This window comes from Chiloscyllium plagiosum, unplaced genomic scaffold (assembly GCF_037043375.1).
Source record: "Chiloscyllium plagiosum isolate Xiang-an unplaced genomic scaffold, Cpla_swu_hap1 HiC_scaffold_1, whole genome shotgun sequence".
In the NCBI taxonomy this organism is placed as follows: Eukaryota; Metazoa; Chordata; class Chondrichthyes; order Orectolobiformes; family Hemiscylliidae; genus Chiloscyllium; species Chiloscyllium plagiosum.
The window spans coordinates 2,539,911-2,557,655 of NW_028270139.1; the positions used below are offsets into that span (position 1 = coordinate 2,539,911).

At 44.3% G+C, this 17,745-nt stretch overlaps 1 protein-coding gene across 5 annotated transcripts in view; it reads right to left on the reverse strand.

The window, feature by feature from the left end:
- Positions 1-17,745, reverse strand: part of fhdc1 (FH2 domain containing 1) — a 211,650-nt gene that overhangs the window by 120,484 nt on the left and 73,421 nt on the right. For all 5 annotated transcript variants that reach the window (XM_087999865.1, XM_043700016.2, XM_043700029.2 and 2 more), the window contains exon 5: positions 12,856-12,958. In XM_087999865.1, coding sequence (XP_087855991.1) covers positions 12,856-12,958 — 103 coding nt within the window. The remainder of the gene's footprint in view (positions 1-12,855; positions 12,959-17,745) is intronic.

Below are 17,745 nucleotides of genomic sequence, written 5' to 3' on the forward strand. Positions count from 1 at the left end.
AGTCGAGAGTGTGGCGCTGGAAAAGCACAGCAGGTCAGGCAGCATCCGAGGAGCAGGAGGATCAACATTAGCCCTTTATCAGGAATGAGGCTTGTGGGCCGGGAGGCTGAGAGATAAATAGGAGGGGGGTGGAGTTGGGGGGAAGGTAGCTGAGAATGTGATAGATGGATGGAGGTAGGGGAGAGGTGACAGGTCAGAAAGGAGGGTAGAGCAGATAGATGGGAAAGGTGGTGAACTTAGAAATGATACAACAGTGTACTTCTCAAATAGTCTAAGGTTAAACCAGTGGTGGTCCAGAGAGATTTGAGGATTTTAACTCATGGATCATTGTTCGTATAGGTACAGAAATTGATTGAAAGGGGTGATGGAATTCATTTCCATCTGGAATATTAGGATATAAGTGGGAGAGGCAATGCTGTTGAAAACCCTGTTTGGATTACACCAGGAGCACTCTGTGTACTTTGGGGCACCACGCCTTCGAAAGGATTAATTAATCTTGGAGTGAATGCAGCAAAGGTTTACCAGAATGACAGCTGGATTCCAAGGGTTTCATTACGAAGTGATATAACATAAACTATGGTTATGTTCCCTGGAATTCAGCAGATTAAGGGCTGGTTTGATCAACATTTTTGAGATATGAAGGAACACGGATAAATCAGATGGAGAGAAGCCATTTTCATAATTCTAAGACGAAGAGACATATCCGAGAAATTACAGCCAGATCTCTCAAGTGTGGAAATCAGAATCCCAGGAATGTGGTTTGGGAGGGAGACTGCCTTGCACAAATGACACAAAATGTTAAATTTAAATAATTGATAGGTTTTTTTTCCCTGAAGTATTAACAGATATGGTACAGAGGTAAGTGTTTGAAATTAGACTCTAGGTCATTCATTCTGCAAGGTTTGTGAAGGTTTGTAGCTCAGGTTGAGGTTTAGGGTGTAGGTTTGCTCGCTGAGCTGTAGGTTTGATATCCATTACCTGGCCAGGTAAGATCATCAGTGGTGACCTCCAAGTGAAGAAAAGATTTGGCAAACTCACAAAAAAAGACAAAACTGATAACACAGGGGCATGGATAAAGAACTTATCAGACCGGACCCTGTCAGACACAGAAAAAGTGGAACTAGTAAAAGGATTAAATTTCAATTACCGAGACGCTGACAAGAAGGATTTCCTAGCGGCATTAGAAACCACATTGAAGGACAACAATCTCACAGAAGAAACACAACAAACGATCAGACAGACAGTTGCACCTACTCTGAGCCGAAAGAGGGAAGGAAACAAACTGAACACACAAGAAAAGAAAGCCCTAGAAAACCTCAAAAAAGACAAAACCATCGTTATATTACCTGCAGACAAAGGTCGGCTCACAGTCATCCTGAACAGAGGGAATACACAGAGAAAGCCAATGCACTACTCGCAGACACCAACACCTACCAACAGGTGGCACTAGACCTGACCCCACAACTAGGAAACAAAATTACACAATTCCGGACGATTAAATAGACAGAATTCCAGAAAATGAAACCCAACGGGACCAACACCCCACGATTCTACGGACTACCAAAAATCCATAAACCAGGAGCCCCCCTCAGACCTATAGTCTCACTACCCGGAACACCAACTTACAGACTGACCAAAGAACTACACGCAAGACTGAAGTACCTAGTAGAAGAGTCACAGCACTCCATCCACTCCACCCAGGAATTTCTAAAAATCATCAAAAACACCAAAATAGAGGAAGACGAAGCAATGATCTCATTCGACGTAACAGCACTGTTCACCTCCATCAACATCGACCTGGCAAAGGAAACATTTACCACACTTTTAGAAGAGACCATCACACACACACCAACCACCATCAATCACATTACCACCGAAAACATCATGAAGCTAGTGGACCTGTGCCTCACCACCCACTTCACTTTCAACAACATAATCTACAAACAAACCAACAGCACACCCATGGGATCTCCGCTATCAGGATTCATAGCAGAAGCGGTAATGCAAAGACTAGAACAAACAGCCCTACCAACCAGCAAACCAAAAATCTGGGTCCACTACGTTGATGACACCTTTGTCATCACAAAACGAAACAAGACAGAAGAGACATTTAACATCATCAACAACACCCTCACAGGCATAAAGTTCACCAAGGAAGAAGAAACCAACAACAAACTTGCATTCCTGGACGTCACAGTCTGAAGAAAGGACAATGGAGAACTACAAACCTGCGTATACAGAAAACCGACAAACACTGACCAAATACTTAACTACACCAGCAGCCATCCCAACACACACAAACAAAGCTGTATCAGAACACTATTCCAACGAGCCACCGCACACTGCAGCACAGACGAACTTCGGAAAACAGAGGAGAACCACCGCTACAATGTATTCAAGAAGAACGGATACTCAAAAAATATAGTGCGCAGATTCCTCAGGAACAAACCATGACAAGCAGACCAAACACAGCCAGAAACCCTAACCATCTTACCACACTTCAAAGAAGTTTCAGAAATGACAGCCAGACTACTAAGACCCCTCGGACTCCTAGTAGTACACAAACCCACCAACACTCTCAAACAAAAACTAACAAACTTAAAAGACCCAGTACAACCCATGGACAAAACCAACATCATCTATAAAATTCCATGCAAGGACTGCCACAAACACTACATAGAACAAACAGGAAGAAAGTTAGCCACCAGGATACACAAACACCAGCGAGCCACAAAAAGACACGACCCTCTCTCCGTCATAGCCCTACACACGGATGAAAAAAAGCCACCATTTCGACTGGGACAACACATCTATCCTGGGACAGGCTAAGCAAAGACATGCCAGAGAATTCCTAAAGGCTTGGCACTCCAACCACAACACCATAAACAAACACATAGATCCAGATGCCATCTATCAATCCCTCAGAAAATGAACAGGAAATGACATCACCACAAACCCCAGGAACCCCATCCAGGAGAAAGATATAAATAGAAAGCAGGAGACAACAGTTTCGCTTCACTTGGAGGTCGCCACTGATGATGTTACCTAGCCAGGTAATGAAACGTCTGGATATCAAACCTACAGCTCAGCGAGCAAACCTACACCCTAAGTCATTCATTCTCTCACTACTTGTGCATTTTCCACAGAACAAAGTGCATATAGACTCGAAGCTGAAATATCATAAACACTTACAATAATCATTATTCTATTAAAAAACATAGATCTTCTAACATTATGGAAAAAACATGTTGCACACGCATAAAATTAATTTTCTGTAACAGGTTCGTTCAGAATATATGGAATAGATGCATTCCAACAATTCAGTAAAAATCCAAGGGATAGGCTCATCATCTGTGGTGAGATAAAACTGAAAGGTAGTATCAAACTTAAAGCAAAGCATAATATTTTACAAAAATACATGGCAGGGAAGAAGCCATGGGAGAATAATAATCAAGCAGCAACGAATCACCAAAAAAAAAATTAACAAGGAGGAAAACTGAGGAGTACAGGAGTAAGCTAGCCATAAATAAAAACAAGTTAAGCCTTTTCAAAACTAGCGAGGTGAGAGTTGGTCATAGAGATAATCAGATTGAAGAAATAATCAAGGAAAATAAGGAAACGGCAGAATGGAGCAGATATTGTGCATCGATCTTCACTATTGAGGACACAAGTAGCATTTGAGAAGTAGCGAAAAGTCATGGACAGAGAGAGGAACTCAGGAAAATCACAACCGCCTATGGATAGATCCTTTATCCAAAGGATTGAAAGGTTATCAAGGACAGACAGGAATGTAGTTTTGAGAGTTCAGTAAGATTCCTGATTGCCTGGTGGAGCAGGCTGGTGGGGCTGAATGGCCTGATTTGTAAGCATGCAGACATGTAGTTTGTTTAGTTCTGTAATGATTACCAATTAGTACGTGATTAGCACCAAGGTACACTTCATTAACAAGGGATTATTTTATCATTTATTTCATAGTTAAAGCTACAGTTTAAAAGGGGAGCTCCTGATAGTTCAGTGACTTCCAAACATTAACACTTGTGGGGACTTTAACACTGTGCCCTATGGGGGTGCTGGTATTTAACTGCATTTGCTCAGATGTCAGACATTGCTATCACTTTCAAGGGTATTGATAATAAACACTGATTGTTTTGTCATCATTTCACCTGTAAAACGCAAGCCATTATTCTATCTTGAGGATTCTCCTCATTTAAATGCATCATACCATAACCACAGCAGCCACCATATAATGTCTTTACAGTAGTAAAACACCACAAGGCACCCGTCTGGAGGGTTATCCAACAGGATGTGATACAAAGCCATTTAGAGGCATATTAATTAGGTCAGATGCCCAAAACCTTGTTCAAAAAGAACTTTAAGAGGGGGAAGGTCAGACAAAAAGCAGCACATGGTCAGTGCAGGATAGAGACAGAGTCAGAAACCCCACACTGCTCCCTGACACAGCAGTGGACCTGCACAGTTACTGCCTTTGCTGTTTGAATTCATGTATCACTGGACATCGGAGTGCGTCTGGGAAAATTAACAAACAGTGAATTTCACAACTGATCTTAGAGGAACCTGTATGGGACAGCTCACAGCCCACGAATAGAAAAGTGCAGAGTTTTTAAGTGTAGTCTTGTTGACAATCTACAAGAGTGAGTAGAGTGGGTTCTTTCTTGATTACATGTTTTATTGAGATCTGTCTCTTGATTAAATTTTAAAAGTGTAAGCCATAAGTATTAAGTTAGCCGAGAGCAGTGTTTTACTTTAGAGCAATAAGACAGTGCTATTTTCTGGGTCTGCAGACAGAACAAAGCAAAACTGGCCTTTAGTAGAGTGATCTGCTCTTCTCATTGGATGTGGGAGTTTAGGGTGAGTTTACATGCTACTCAGGATTATATCTGTAATAAATGCTGTTGGTTGCGAATCCTATCAGATCAAATGGATCAGTTGGAGAGACAGTTAGAGGCAATGAGGAATTTACAAGAGCAAGGGGGTGTGATGGATGGCAGTTATAGGAAGGGGGAAAGTCACAGATACAGTCACACAGATGGGTTAACTCCAGGAAAGGTAGGAGAGGTAGGCAGGTAGTGCAGGAGTCTTTTGTGGCTATCCCCATTTCAAAAAAATATGTTTTGGAAAACATACTGTTTTGGAAAAAGTAGGGGGTGATGGATTCTCAGGGGAACGTAGCACGAACAGACAAGTGTCTGGTGTCGACGCTGACTCTAAAGTAATGAGGGGAATGCCAGGTTCCAAATGATCGATAGTGTTAGGGGACTCTCTAGACCAAGGCACAGACAGGTGTTTCTGTGGCCAGGCAGCGAAAAAGCAGAATGGTGTGTTGTTTCCCTGGTGCCAGGATCAAGGATGTCTCAGAGAGGGTGCAGAATGTTCTCACGGGGGAGAGGGGCCAGCAGGAGGTCATCGTCCACATTGGAACCAACGATAAAGGAAGGGAAAAGGTTGGGATTCTGAAGGGAGATTACAGAGAGTTAGGCAGAAATTTAAAAAGGAGGTCCTCGAGAGTAGTAACATCTGGATTACTCCCGGTGCTACGAGCTAGTGAGGGCAGGAATAGGAGGATGGAGCAGATGAATGCATGGCTGAGGAGCTGGTGTATGGGAGAAGGATTCACACTTTTGGATCATTGGAATCTCTTTTGGGGTAGAAGTGACCTGTACAAGGAGGACGGATTGCACTTAAATTGGAAGGGGACTAATATACTGGCAGGGAAATTTGCTAGAGCTGCTCAGTAGGATTTAAACTAGTGGGAGGTGGGACCCAGGGAGATAGTGAGGAAAGAGATCGATCTGAGACTGGTATAGCTGAGAACAGAAGTGAGTCAAACAGTCAGGGCAGGCAGGGACAAAGCAGAGAACAAGGTAGGACTGACAAATTAAACTGCATTTATTTCAATGCAAGGGGCCTAACTGGGAAGGCAGATGAACTCAGGGCATGGTTAGGAACATGGGACTGGGATATCATAGCAATTACAGAAACATGGCTCAGGGATGGGCAGGACTGACAGTTTAATGTTCCAGGATACAAATGCTACAGGAAGGATAGAAAGGGAGGCAAGAGAGGAAGGGGGGGGGGGGGGGGGTGTTTTTGATAAGGGATAGCATTACAGCTGTGCTGAGGGAGGATATTCCCGGAAATACATCCAGGGAAGTTATTTGGGTGGAACTGAGAAATAAGAAAGGGATGATCACCTTATTGGGATTGTATTATAGACCCCCCAATAGTCAGAGGGAAATTGAGAAACAAATTTGTAAGGAGATTTCAGTATCTGTAAAAATAATAGGGTGGTTATGATAGGGGATTTTAACTTTCCAAACACAGACTGGGACTGCCATAGTGTTAAGGGTTCAGATGGAGAGGAATTTGTTAAGATTAGATTAGATTAGATTAGATTAGATTACTTAGTGTGGAAACAGGCCCTTCGGCCCAACAAGTCCACACCGACCCGCCGAAGCGAAACCCACCCATCCCCCGACATTTACCCCTTACATAACACTACTGGCAATTTAGCATGGCCAATTCACCTAACCTGCACATCTTTGGACTGTGGGAGGAAACCGGAGCACCTGGAGGAAACCCACGCAGACACGGGGAGAATGTGCAAACTCCACACAGTCAGTCGCCTGAGTCGGGAATTGAACCCGGGTCTCATGGCGCTGTGAGGCAGCAGTGCTAACCACTGTGCCACCGTGCCGCCCACACTTTTCTTGTAAGTGTGTACAAGAAAATTTTCTGATTCAGTATGTGGATGTACCTACTAGAGAAGGTGCAAAACCTGACCTACTCTTGGGAAATAAGGCAGGGCAGGTGACTGAGGTGTCAGTGGGGGAGCACTTTGGGGCCAGTGACCATAATTCTATTAGTTCTAAAATAGTGATGGAAAAGGATAGGCCAGATCTAAAAGTTGAAGTTCTAAATTGGAGAAAGGCCAATTTTGACGGTATTAGGCAAGAACTTTCAAAAGCTGATTGGAGGCAGATGTTCGCAGGTAAAGGGGCGGCTGGAAAATGGGAAGCCTTCAGAAATGAGGTAACAAGAATCCAGAGAAAGTATATTCCTGTTAGGGTGAAAGGGAAGGCTGGTAGGTATAGGGAATGCTGGATGACTAAAGAAATTGAGGGTTTGGTTAAGAAAAAGAAGGAAGCATATGTCAGGTATAGATAGGATAGATCGAGTGAATCCTTAGAAGAGTATAAAGGAAGTAGGAGTACACTTAAGAGGGAAATCAGGAGGGCAAAACGGGGACATGAGATAGCTTTGGCAAATAGGGTTAAGGAGAATCCAAAGGGTTTTTACAAATACATTAAGGACAAAAGGGTAACTAGGGAGAGAATAGGGCCCCTCAAAGATCAGCAAGGCGGCCTTTGTGTGGAGCCACAGAAAATGGGGGTGATACTAAATGAATATTTTGCATCAGTATTTACTGTGGAAAAGGATATGGAAGATATAGACTGTAGGGAAATAGATGGTGACATCTTGCAAAATGTCCAGATTAGAGAGGAGGAAGTGCTGGATATCTTGAAACACAAAAGTGGATAAATCCCCAGGACTCAATCTGGTGTACCCGAGAACTCTGTGGGAAGCCAGAGAAGTGATTGCTGGTCCTCTTACTGAGATATTTGTATCATCGATAGTCACAGGTGAGGTTCCGGAAGACTGGAGGTTGGCAAACATAGTGCCACTATTTAAGAAGGGCAGTAAGGACAAGCCAGGGAACTATAGACCGGTGAGCCTGACCTCGGTGGTGGGCAAGTTGTTGGAGGGAATCCTGAGGGACAGGATGTACATGTATTTGGAAAGGCAAGGACTGATTAGAGGTAGTCAGCATGGCTTTGTGCGTGGGAAATCATGTCTCACAAACCTGATTCAGATTTTTGAGGAAATATCAAAGAGGATTGGTGAGGGCAGAGCAGTAGATGTGAACTATATGGACTTCAGTAAGGCGTTCAACAAGGTTCCCCATGGGAGACTGATTAGCAAGGTTAGATCTCATGGAATACAGGGAGAATTAGCCATTTGGACACAGAACTGACTCAAAGGTAGAAGACAGAGGGTGGTGGTGGAGGGTTGCTTTTCAGACTGGAGGCCTGTGACCAGTGGAGCGCCACAAGGATCGGTGCTGGGTCCTCTACTTTTTGTCATTTATATAAATGATTTGGATCCGAGCATAAGAGGTACAGTTAGTAAGTTTGCAGATGACACCAAAATTGGAGGTGTAGTGGACAACAAAGAAGATTACCTCAGATTACAGATCTTGATCAGATGGGCCAATGGGCTGAGGAGTGGTAGATGGAGTTTAATTTAGAAAAATGTGAGGTGCTGCACTTTGTGAAAGCAAATCTTAGCAGGACTCATACACTTAATGGTAAGGTCCTAGGGAGTGTTGCTGAACAAAGAGACCTTGGAGTGCAGGTTCATAGCTCCTTGAAAGTGGAGTCGCAGGTAGATAGGATAGTGAAGAAGGCATTTGACATACTTTCCTTTATTGGTCAGCGTATTGAGTACAGGAGTTGGGAGGTCAAGTTGCAGCTGTACAGGACATTGGTTAGGCCACTGTGGAATATTGTGTGCAATTCTGGTCTCCTTCCTATCGGAAAGATGTAGTAAAACTTGAAAGGGTTCAGAAAAGATTTACAAGGATGTTGTCAGTGTTGGAGGATCTGAGCTACAGGGAGAGGCTGAACAAGCTGGGGCTGTTTTCCCTGGAACGTCGGAGGCTGAGGGGTGACCTTATAGAGGTTTACAAAATTATGAGGGGCATGGATAGGGTAAATAGACAAGGTCTTTTCCCTGGGGCCGGGGAGTCCAGAACTAGAGGGCATAGGTTTAGGGTGAGAGGGGAAAGATATAAAAGAGACCTAAGGGGCAACTTTTTCACTCAGAGAGTGGTGCGTGTATGGAATGAGCTGCCAGAGGATGTGGTGGAGGCTGGTACAATTGCAACATTTAAAAGGCATCTGACATCGATATATGAATAGGAAGGGTTTAGAGGGATATGGGCCAAGTGCTGGCAAATGGGACTAGATTAGGTTAGAATATCTGGTTGGCATGGATGAGTTGGACCGAAGGGTCTGTTTGCGTGCTGTACATCTCTATGACTCTATGTCTCAAAGTAGTAAAGAGACACAGAGAGATGGAGTGAGGAAATTTGAGAAAGTAGAACCTGGGCAGCTCGAGCCACTGCTGCCGAAGGAGGAGTGATTAAAATTAGGGTGTGCAAGGGGAGGGAATTTGAGGAGTGCAGATACGTAAGAATTTGGGGAGGAAGGTCACAGAGAAATTGGAAAACAAAGGTGAGAATTCTCCCACTGAGGTACTGGATAACTGGGAGCAGGCTGAATGGCAGTGGTGGATATGAGGTGTGTCATATAGCTAACCCAAGTTGGGTAGAAACAACAGCCAAGATATCGAAGAGAAGCCAGCAGTGCAAAGGTTAGTGACTTCACTTGGTCTAAAGCCTAGACACCGGGAGAATGGGAGGGTCAGGGGAGGCAAGAAGTCAGTGCAGATGTGGACTCCTAACGCTGTCAAAATGGGGAGAAACATGGAGAGAGACCACAGGAAGCAGAGTAGAGGGTAGCACGACCCGGGGTAGCTGGAATGTTAAAGCAAGAGGTGGTACCTTTGTAAAGACCTAAACTTCTCCTCAGCAATGTCCACATCTCCATTTGGCAGGTGTGTGTGTTTGTGGTCACCTGTGCAAGTGTGTGCATGAGTAGATTAGAATCCCTACAATGTGGAAACAGGCCCTTCAGCCCAACAAGTCCACACCAACCCTCCAGAGAGCAACCCACCCAGACCCGCTTCCCTCTGACAAATGCACCTAACACTGTAGGCAATTTAGCAAGGCCAATTCACCCAGCCTGCACATCTTTGGATTGTGGGAGGAAACTGGAGCACCCGGAGGAAACCCACACAGACACGGGGAGAATGTGCAAACTCCACACAGGCCCGATGTTGGAATCAAACCTGAGACCCTGGTGCTCTGAGGCAGCAGTGCTAACCACTGAGCCACCGTGGCCCAACTTTTGGGACTACCAGGGTGGAGATAGTGAGGACTGCGCATGCTGGAGAGTCACATTCAATAGAATGTTGCTTTGGAAAAAGCACAGCTGGTCAGGCAGCATCTGAGGACCAGGTGAGTCGGCGTTTCGGGCAGAAGCCCTTCATCAGGAAAGTGGGGAGGCAGAGGGTAAGAGGGAAAGGTAGGTGGGATGGCGATAGGTGGATGCAGTAGGAGGTGATTGTGATAGGTCGATGGAAGGTTGGGGCAGGTAGGTGAGAAGGAAGATGGACAGGTAGGTCAGGTCAAGAGGTAGGTGCCGAGTTGGAGTTCTGGGATGGGCTGGAGGTTGAGGACATTTGGAAACTGGTGAATTCAATGCTGAGGCCATGTGGTTGTAGGCTCCTGAGGTGGAAGATGAGGTGTTCCCCCTCCAGTTTGCAGGTGGCCTTGTTCAGGTGGTGGAGGAGGCCCAGAATGGACATGTCATTGGGGGAGTGAGAGGGGTGTTGAAGTGGATGCCTACAGGAAGGTGGGGTTGGTTGGTGCATACAGACCAGAGATGTTGTTCGAACAGTTCTGCGAGGTTTCGCTCAGTCTCTTCGATATAGAGGAGACCACATCGACAGCAAAGGATGAAGCAGATGATGTTCGAGGCTATCCAAGTCAATCTCTGCTGGGTTTGGAATGATCCTTTGGGACGTTGGATGGAGGTGAAGGGGGAGGGGTGGGTGCAGGTGTTTCACCTCTTGTGGCAGGGGAAGGTGCCAGGTGTGGAGAGGAGGTTGGTGGGAGAATGTGGATCTCACAAGGTCATTGCTGGCCCCTACAGAACACAGCTAGGGGTGGGGAGAGAAATATATTTTTGGTGGTGAGGTCTGACTGTAGGTGGCCAAAATGTGAAGGATGATGTGCTCGATTTGCTAGATTAGTGAGGACGGTGGGGGTGGAGGATCTATCCTTGTTGCAGTTGGAGAGGTGGGCTTCGAGGGCGGAGGTGCGGGAGATGGGGGAGTTGTGATTGAGGGAATTGTTGATCACAGGCGAGGAGAAATTGCAGTCCTTGAAGTAGGAGGTCATCTGGGATGTGCTGGAGTAGAATCGCTCATCATGGGAGCAGATACAGTGTAGGTGGAGGAATTGGGAATAAGGGATGGTGTTTTTACAGAAGGGGAGGTAGCAGAAGGTGTAGTCAATCCCTTCCCAGATCCAACCCTCTGACTTGGCACCACCCTCTTGACCTGACCTACTCGTCCATCTTCCTTCCCATCTACCTATCACAATCACCTTCTACCTGCATCCCTCCATCTCCATCCCACCTACCTTTCCCCCAGCTCCACAGTCCTTCCCTAGTCTTGATGAAGAGCACTGCTGAAACATCGACTCTCCTGCTCCTAAGATGCTGCCTGACCTGCTGTGCTTTTCCCAGCGCCACACTCTATCTTCTGTAACCACAACTATGTGTGCCAAGCATGTGGGTGTATATAAGAGTGGATATTCTGCAAGAATGTGTGTGCAAGTGTGCAGTTTTGTTAATAGAGATTTCTAATGTCTGGGTTTTTCCTAAATTTGCTCACCAGCCCTGTGATGGGAAAATGATTGAGAGTGAAAGGTTGGTCAGTCCTGCTTTAACATCTCATCCAATCAAAACATATTTTACCTCCGAATACAGTGCTGGAAAAGCACAGCATGTAAGGCAGCATCCGAGGAGCAGAGGAATTGATGTTTCGGGCACAACCCTGCTGAAGGGCTTATGCCCAAAATGTCAATTCTCCTGCTCCTCGGGTGCTGCCTGACCTGCTGTACTTTTCCAGCATCACACTCTCAACTAGCATCTACAGTCCTCACTTTCTCCATAGTTTACCTCTGGTAAGGCAGCATTTTCTTTGTCCTGTGAATAGGGTATCAAAGGATTTTGGACTCATGTGAGTTTTCAACCCCAATATTTGCATACAGAGGTGCCCTGATATGGCTGACACCAACAGACATGATCAAGAATTATGTGTGCACTGCCAGAGTCCTCGTCCTTGGGTTGGAGCTGGAGACAATAATCAAGCTTGCTAGGTCTTCAGGAAATAGCAAATTGGGAGAAGTTTTTAACCATTAAAACAGAGGCAGACCAAACAAAAAAAACTTGTGGATAAGCTGGACTGATGATAATGGTATTCAATGTGAGCAAAATCAAAAACACTGAAAATAGGAGCATAAATACTGAGCAGTAATACAGACAATTGACTCCATGTCAGGTTAACACATGACAGGGATTTGAATTTTTTAAACTGTTGACTGAAACCAACAGCATATGGAAACCCACCCAGTCACTGGGAAGTATCCATCTGGATACAGTAGAAATCACAGGAGATAATAAATCTCAACAAGGTGTGACTGCAGCTGGTGCACTATGTACCATTCTGTGCCCAGCATATCCAAACATTACAGGCAGTGCAGGAAGTCTGACAAATCTGACAAACAATCTGTATTAACTAAACTGTGAAGCAGTTGAAAAGCTTCAGTACCTTTATAGGAAAGAAGGTGCAAGGATTTCGAAGAGAGAAAAAACAGTTAAACTCTGATAATATATTTTAAACATAGAAATATGAGCGGAAGTCTGCAAGAGAGCACCATTTAACGTTTTACAGGGAACGTTGTCTCAATGTAGAAAGGAATATCTGCTGAGGCGAAGGCAGCGCTGTAGGCCAGGGATGGCAGATGCTGACCCTGGAGAAATGAAATGCTCTGACTGTTCAGGTTCTGGCCATTCCCATGTTCTTAAACCTATTAACCATTCTGCCTTATTCTCATTGTTAGGAAGAAAAAGAGTTTCTGCTGACCTCTTCCGCTTCTGGTAATATTTTGAGAAGTTCACGCAGTTTGTCTGAGCCATAGGCTTCACTTCTTCCTGACCGAATATCTTCAACAATGCACTGATTCGACCTTAAATTACAAGAGAACAACCATTAGTATCTTGTTGATGTTCAGTTTGTACAGAAGGTTCAAAGGAATAAATTCATCCCAAGTTCCTAATTACTGACATCACTAGGAGCACACTGTAGCGATGGCTCTGCAAAAATTTACAAATTCCATCTGCTTAAGTTGTGGAAAACATGTACCAGTGCGATTCTAAACTTGGGTTATGTCTGGTGAGATCATTCTGAGTTTTGTCACACAAGTTACAGGCCTCTCATTGGCTAATGTCCTGGTGATGAAGTAAGTCAGTACATCAGCAGCATATTGACTTTTCCGTCATACACACTTTTCCTAATGTGCTAAATAAGCCCTGCGGTAAAATAGCTCGCTGTGCTGTACATTTACTTTTCAATCTGCAAGTATCCTTATGACAGTTGCGATTAGCAGCTCTGTGACTCATGAGGATTGGAGAGGATAAAAGGAGATGTTTCCACCCCCAATTTCTTCCTTTGCAATGATTTTACTTGTGAAATAAAATTTCAAATCATCCAGCAATTCTGCCAATCTCTATTAATGGTGATAAGAAAAGGAGATAATGTTTCTACAAAGGCAATGTACTTTAAATTGCTGTAAACAAAGAAAGGGCACAAAGAAAGAAAAATTTTGTTTATTTAAGATATATAAATACAATTAAAAGTTCAATTATGTATTTTAGCGAGATGGGAGTCACAGATTGTCCAGATGATTCTTCATCAATGCACTGACAATAACAATAACATCAAAAACAAGTCAAGGCAGGGATTTCAAATGAAGTTTCAAAGCAAAACTGACGTGCAGATTGGGGTGAGGAGAGAATGGGGGTGGGGTGCAAAGTGAAGACACTTTGAAGAATGTAGTGAGGCTGGCGCCATCTGCTCGTCACAATGCCTGAAGTGAAAGGAAATTCATCTTCAAACATCTCTCAGTCAATTATTAGCGGCAGCCTCTGAGGAATTCCTGTGTTACAGTTTCCAATCAGCAAATACTTTCATCTGTATTTAGAAACACCTATAATGAATATCAGTTACCTGGCAAAAGATTATGTAGTTTTTTTCCCAACTGTCTGATTTTCATTTCTTAAAGAAGTAGAGAAAAATCCGCACTCCTCCAGATCTGACCTCAATACCGATAAGACATTTCAAAGGCACCAAGCCTGTAACTAGCGTTCATCTGACCAACCAAATTGTGACCTGACTTCTTACTTACCCCCCCTTCCCCCAACATTCTCAGAGGAAGGACAGTCTGTTCTCAAGGGATTACTCCACCAACTAATACTAATGCATGGTGGGAAAACCGAATGGGAGAAATGATAAATCAGAAAAGGAATATATACCCTCACGCAAATAAAACTCTTACTATAGGCTGAGTGATATATGTTCATTACATTACTTGACTTTTCCAACCGCTCGACTGCTGACTGTTGCTGTGGCAACCCAAGCACCAAAGACAGATATTTACAATGAGGGAGTGACTGAGGCATTGAAACTCATTACAATTAGTGAAGCTCTTCAACCTCACAGGCCCAACTCTAATGGCTGAAATCAATAAGGATGGATTTTAAAAACTGGTGCAGCTCGGCTATTAAATATCACTTTCTAAGATTCAATGACATTCCATCCAGAATGGCATTTTCTTCCCTTATACAAATGAAATTTGACAGAAAAATGGGTTCAAAATGTGCCTTTCTGGTCCGAATGGTTAAAGAATTATTCGTCAGCATTGGCTGAGGGCCAGCGCATTATGACATGTCAGAGAGTCCTAGTACAATCATTTTAACCCATCAAATTTTCTCTAAGTAAATATAGAGCCCTCAATACATTTGCATTTATCATAAAAAAGGGCCACAGAAATATCATCTATGCTTTACTCATACTGATGAACAAGAGGAAAAATCCAGATTGCAGTCAAATTTGAGAAAAAAAACTAGTTGATTGAGTCCATATTCAAAATTACATCTCTAGTTACATGGTGACACAAACGCACATACTGTTACCAAACACAATGTAACGACAAGGGCCAATGTGATGGAAAATATGTCCCATTTTTGTGCAAGAAAGTTTGCCGAACCATCACTGTCGGACTGACAAATACAGTACGAACTACAGCAGAATTATTCAACTTTCTGAGCACTTTATGGGTCTTCTCTTACCAAGCTTGTCAGAGATGTTACAACAGGTCTGCATTAGGTGGAACTGAAGCCAATTAGCCCAGAGGTATGTACACTACCATAGCACTGCAAGACCTCGGACCGAAAATATGATGCAATTCCTCTGACCATCAATGACCAAAACACGGATTATACAGGGTGTTCTGGTCTCTATCAAACACGGATTATACAGGGTGTTCTGGTCCCCATCAAACACGGATTATACAGGGTGTTCTGGTCTGTATCAAACACGGATTATACAGGGTGTTCTGGTCTCTATCAAACACGGATTATACAGGGTGTTCTGGTCCCCATCAAACACGGATTATACAGGGTGTTCTGGTCTCTATCAAACACGGATTATACAGGGTGTTCTGGTCCCCATCAAACACGGATTATACAGGGTGTTCTGGTCTCTATCAAACACGGATTATACAGCGTGTTCTGGTCCCCATCAAACACGGATTATACAGGGTGTTCTGGTCTGTATCAAACACGGATTATACAGGGTGTTCTGGTCTCTATCAAACACGGATTATACAGGGTGTTCTGGTCCCCATCAAACACGGATTATACAGGGTGTTCTGGTCTGTATCAAACACGGATTATACAGGGTGTTCTGGTCTCCATCAAACACGGATTATACAGGGTGTTCTGGTCTCTATCAAACACGGATTATACAGGGTGTTCTGGTCCCCATCAAACACGGATTATACAGGGTGTTCTGGTCCCCATCAAACACGGATTATACAGGGTGTTCTGGTCCCCATCAAACACGGATTATACAGGGTGTTCTGGTCACCATCAAACACGGATTATACAGGGTGTTCTGGTCCCCATCAAACACGGATTATACAGGGTGTTCTGGTCACCATCAAACACGGATTATACAGCGTGTTCTGGTCTCCATCAAACACGGATTATACACGGTGTTCTGGTCTCCATCAAACACGGATTATACAGGGTGTTCGGGTCTGTATCAAACACGGATTATACAGGGTGTTCTGGTCTCCATCAAACACGGATTATACAGCGTGTTCTGGTCTCCATCAAACACGGATTATACACGGTGTTCTGGTCTCCATCAAACACGGATTATACAGGGTGTTCTGGTCCCCATCAAACACGGATTATACAGGGTGTTCTGGTCCCCATCAAACACGGATTATACAGGGTGTTCTGGTCCCCATCAAACACGGATTATACAGGGTGTTCTGGTCACCATCAAACACGGATTATACAGGGTGTTCTGGTCCCCATCAAACACGGATTATACAGGGTGTTCTGGTCACCATCAAACACGGATTATACAGGGTGTTCTGGTCCCCATCAAACACAGATTATACAGGGTGTTCTGGTCTCCATTACACACGGATTATACAGCGTGTTCTGGTCCCCATCAAACACGGATTATACAGGGTGTTCTGGTCACCATCAAACACGGATTATACAGGGTGTTCTGGTCTCCATTACACACGGATTATACAGCGTGTTCTGGTCTCCATTACACACGGATTATACAGCGTGTTCTGGTCCCCATCAAACACGGATTATACAGGGTGTTCTGGTCACCATCAAACACGGATTATACACGGTGTTCTGGTCTCCATTACACACGGATTATACAGCGTGTTCTGGTCCCCATCAAACACGGATTATACAGGGTGTTCTGGTCACCATCAAACACGGATTATACACGGTGTTCTGGTCTCCATTACACACGGATTATACAGCGTGTTCTGGTCCCCATCAAACACGGATTATACAGGGTGTTCTGGTCCCCATCAAACACGGATTATACACGGTGTTCTGGTCTCCATCAAACACGGATTATACAGCGTGTTCTGGTCCCCATCAAACACGGATTATACAGGGTGTTCTGGTCACCATCAAACACGGATTATACAGGGTGTTCTGGTCCCCATCAAACACGGATTATACACGGTGTTCTGGTCACCATCAAACACGGATTATACAGGGTGTTCTGGTCCCCATCAAACACGGATTATACACGGTGTTCTGGTCTCCATCAAACACGGATTATACAGGGTGTTGTGGTGTCCATCAAACACGGATTATACAGGGTGCTCTGGTGCCCATCAAACACGGATTATACAGGGTGTTCTGGTCTCTATCAAACACGGATTATGCAGGTTGTTCTGGTCTCTTTCAAACACGGATTATACAGCGTGTTCTGGTCTCTAACAAACACGGAGTACACAGGGGGTTCTGGACTCCATCAAACACTGATTATACAGGGTGTTCGGGTCTGTATCAAACACGGATTATACTGGGTGTTCTGGTCTCCATCAAACACGGATTATACAGGGTGTTCTGGTCTCCATCAAACACAGATTATACAGGGAGTTCTGGTCTCTATCAAACACGGATTATACAGGGTGTTCTGGTAGCTATCAAACACGGATTATACAGGGTGTTCTGGTCTCTAACAAACACAGATTATACAGGGTGTTCTGGTGTCCATCAAACACGGATTATACAGGGTGTTCTGGTGTCCATCAAACACGGATTATACAGGGTGTTCTGGTGTCCATCAAACACGGATTATACAGGGTGTTCTGGTCTCCATCAAACACGGATTATACAGGGTGTTCTGGTCACCATCAAA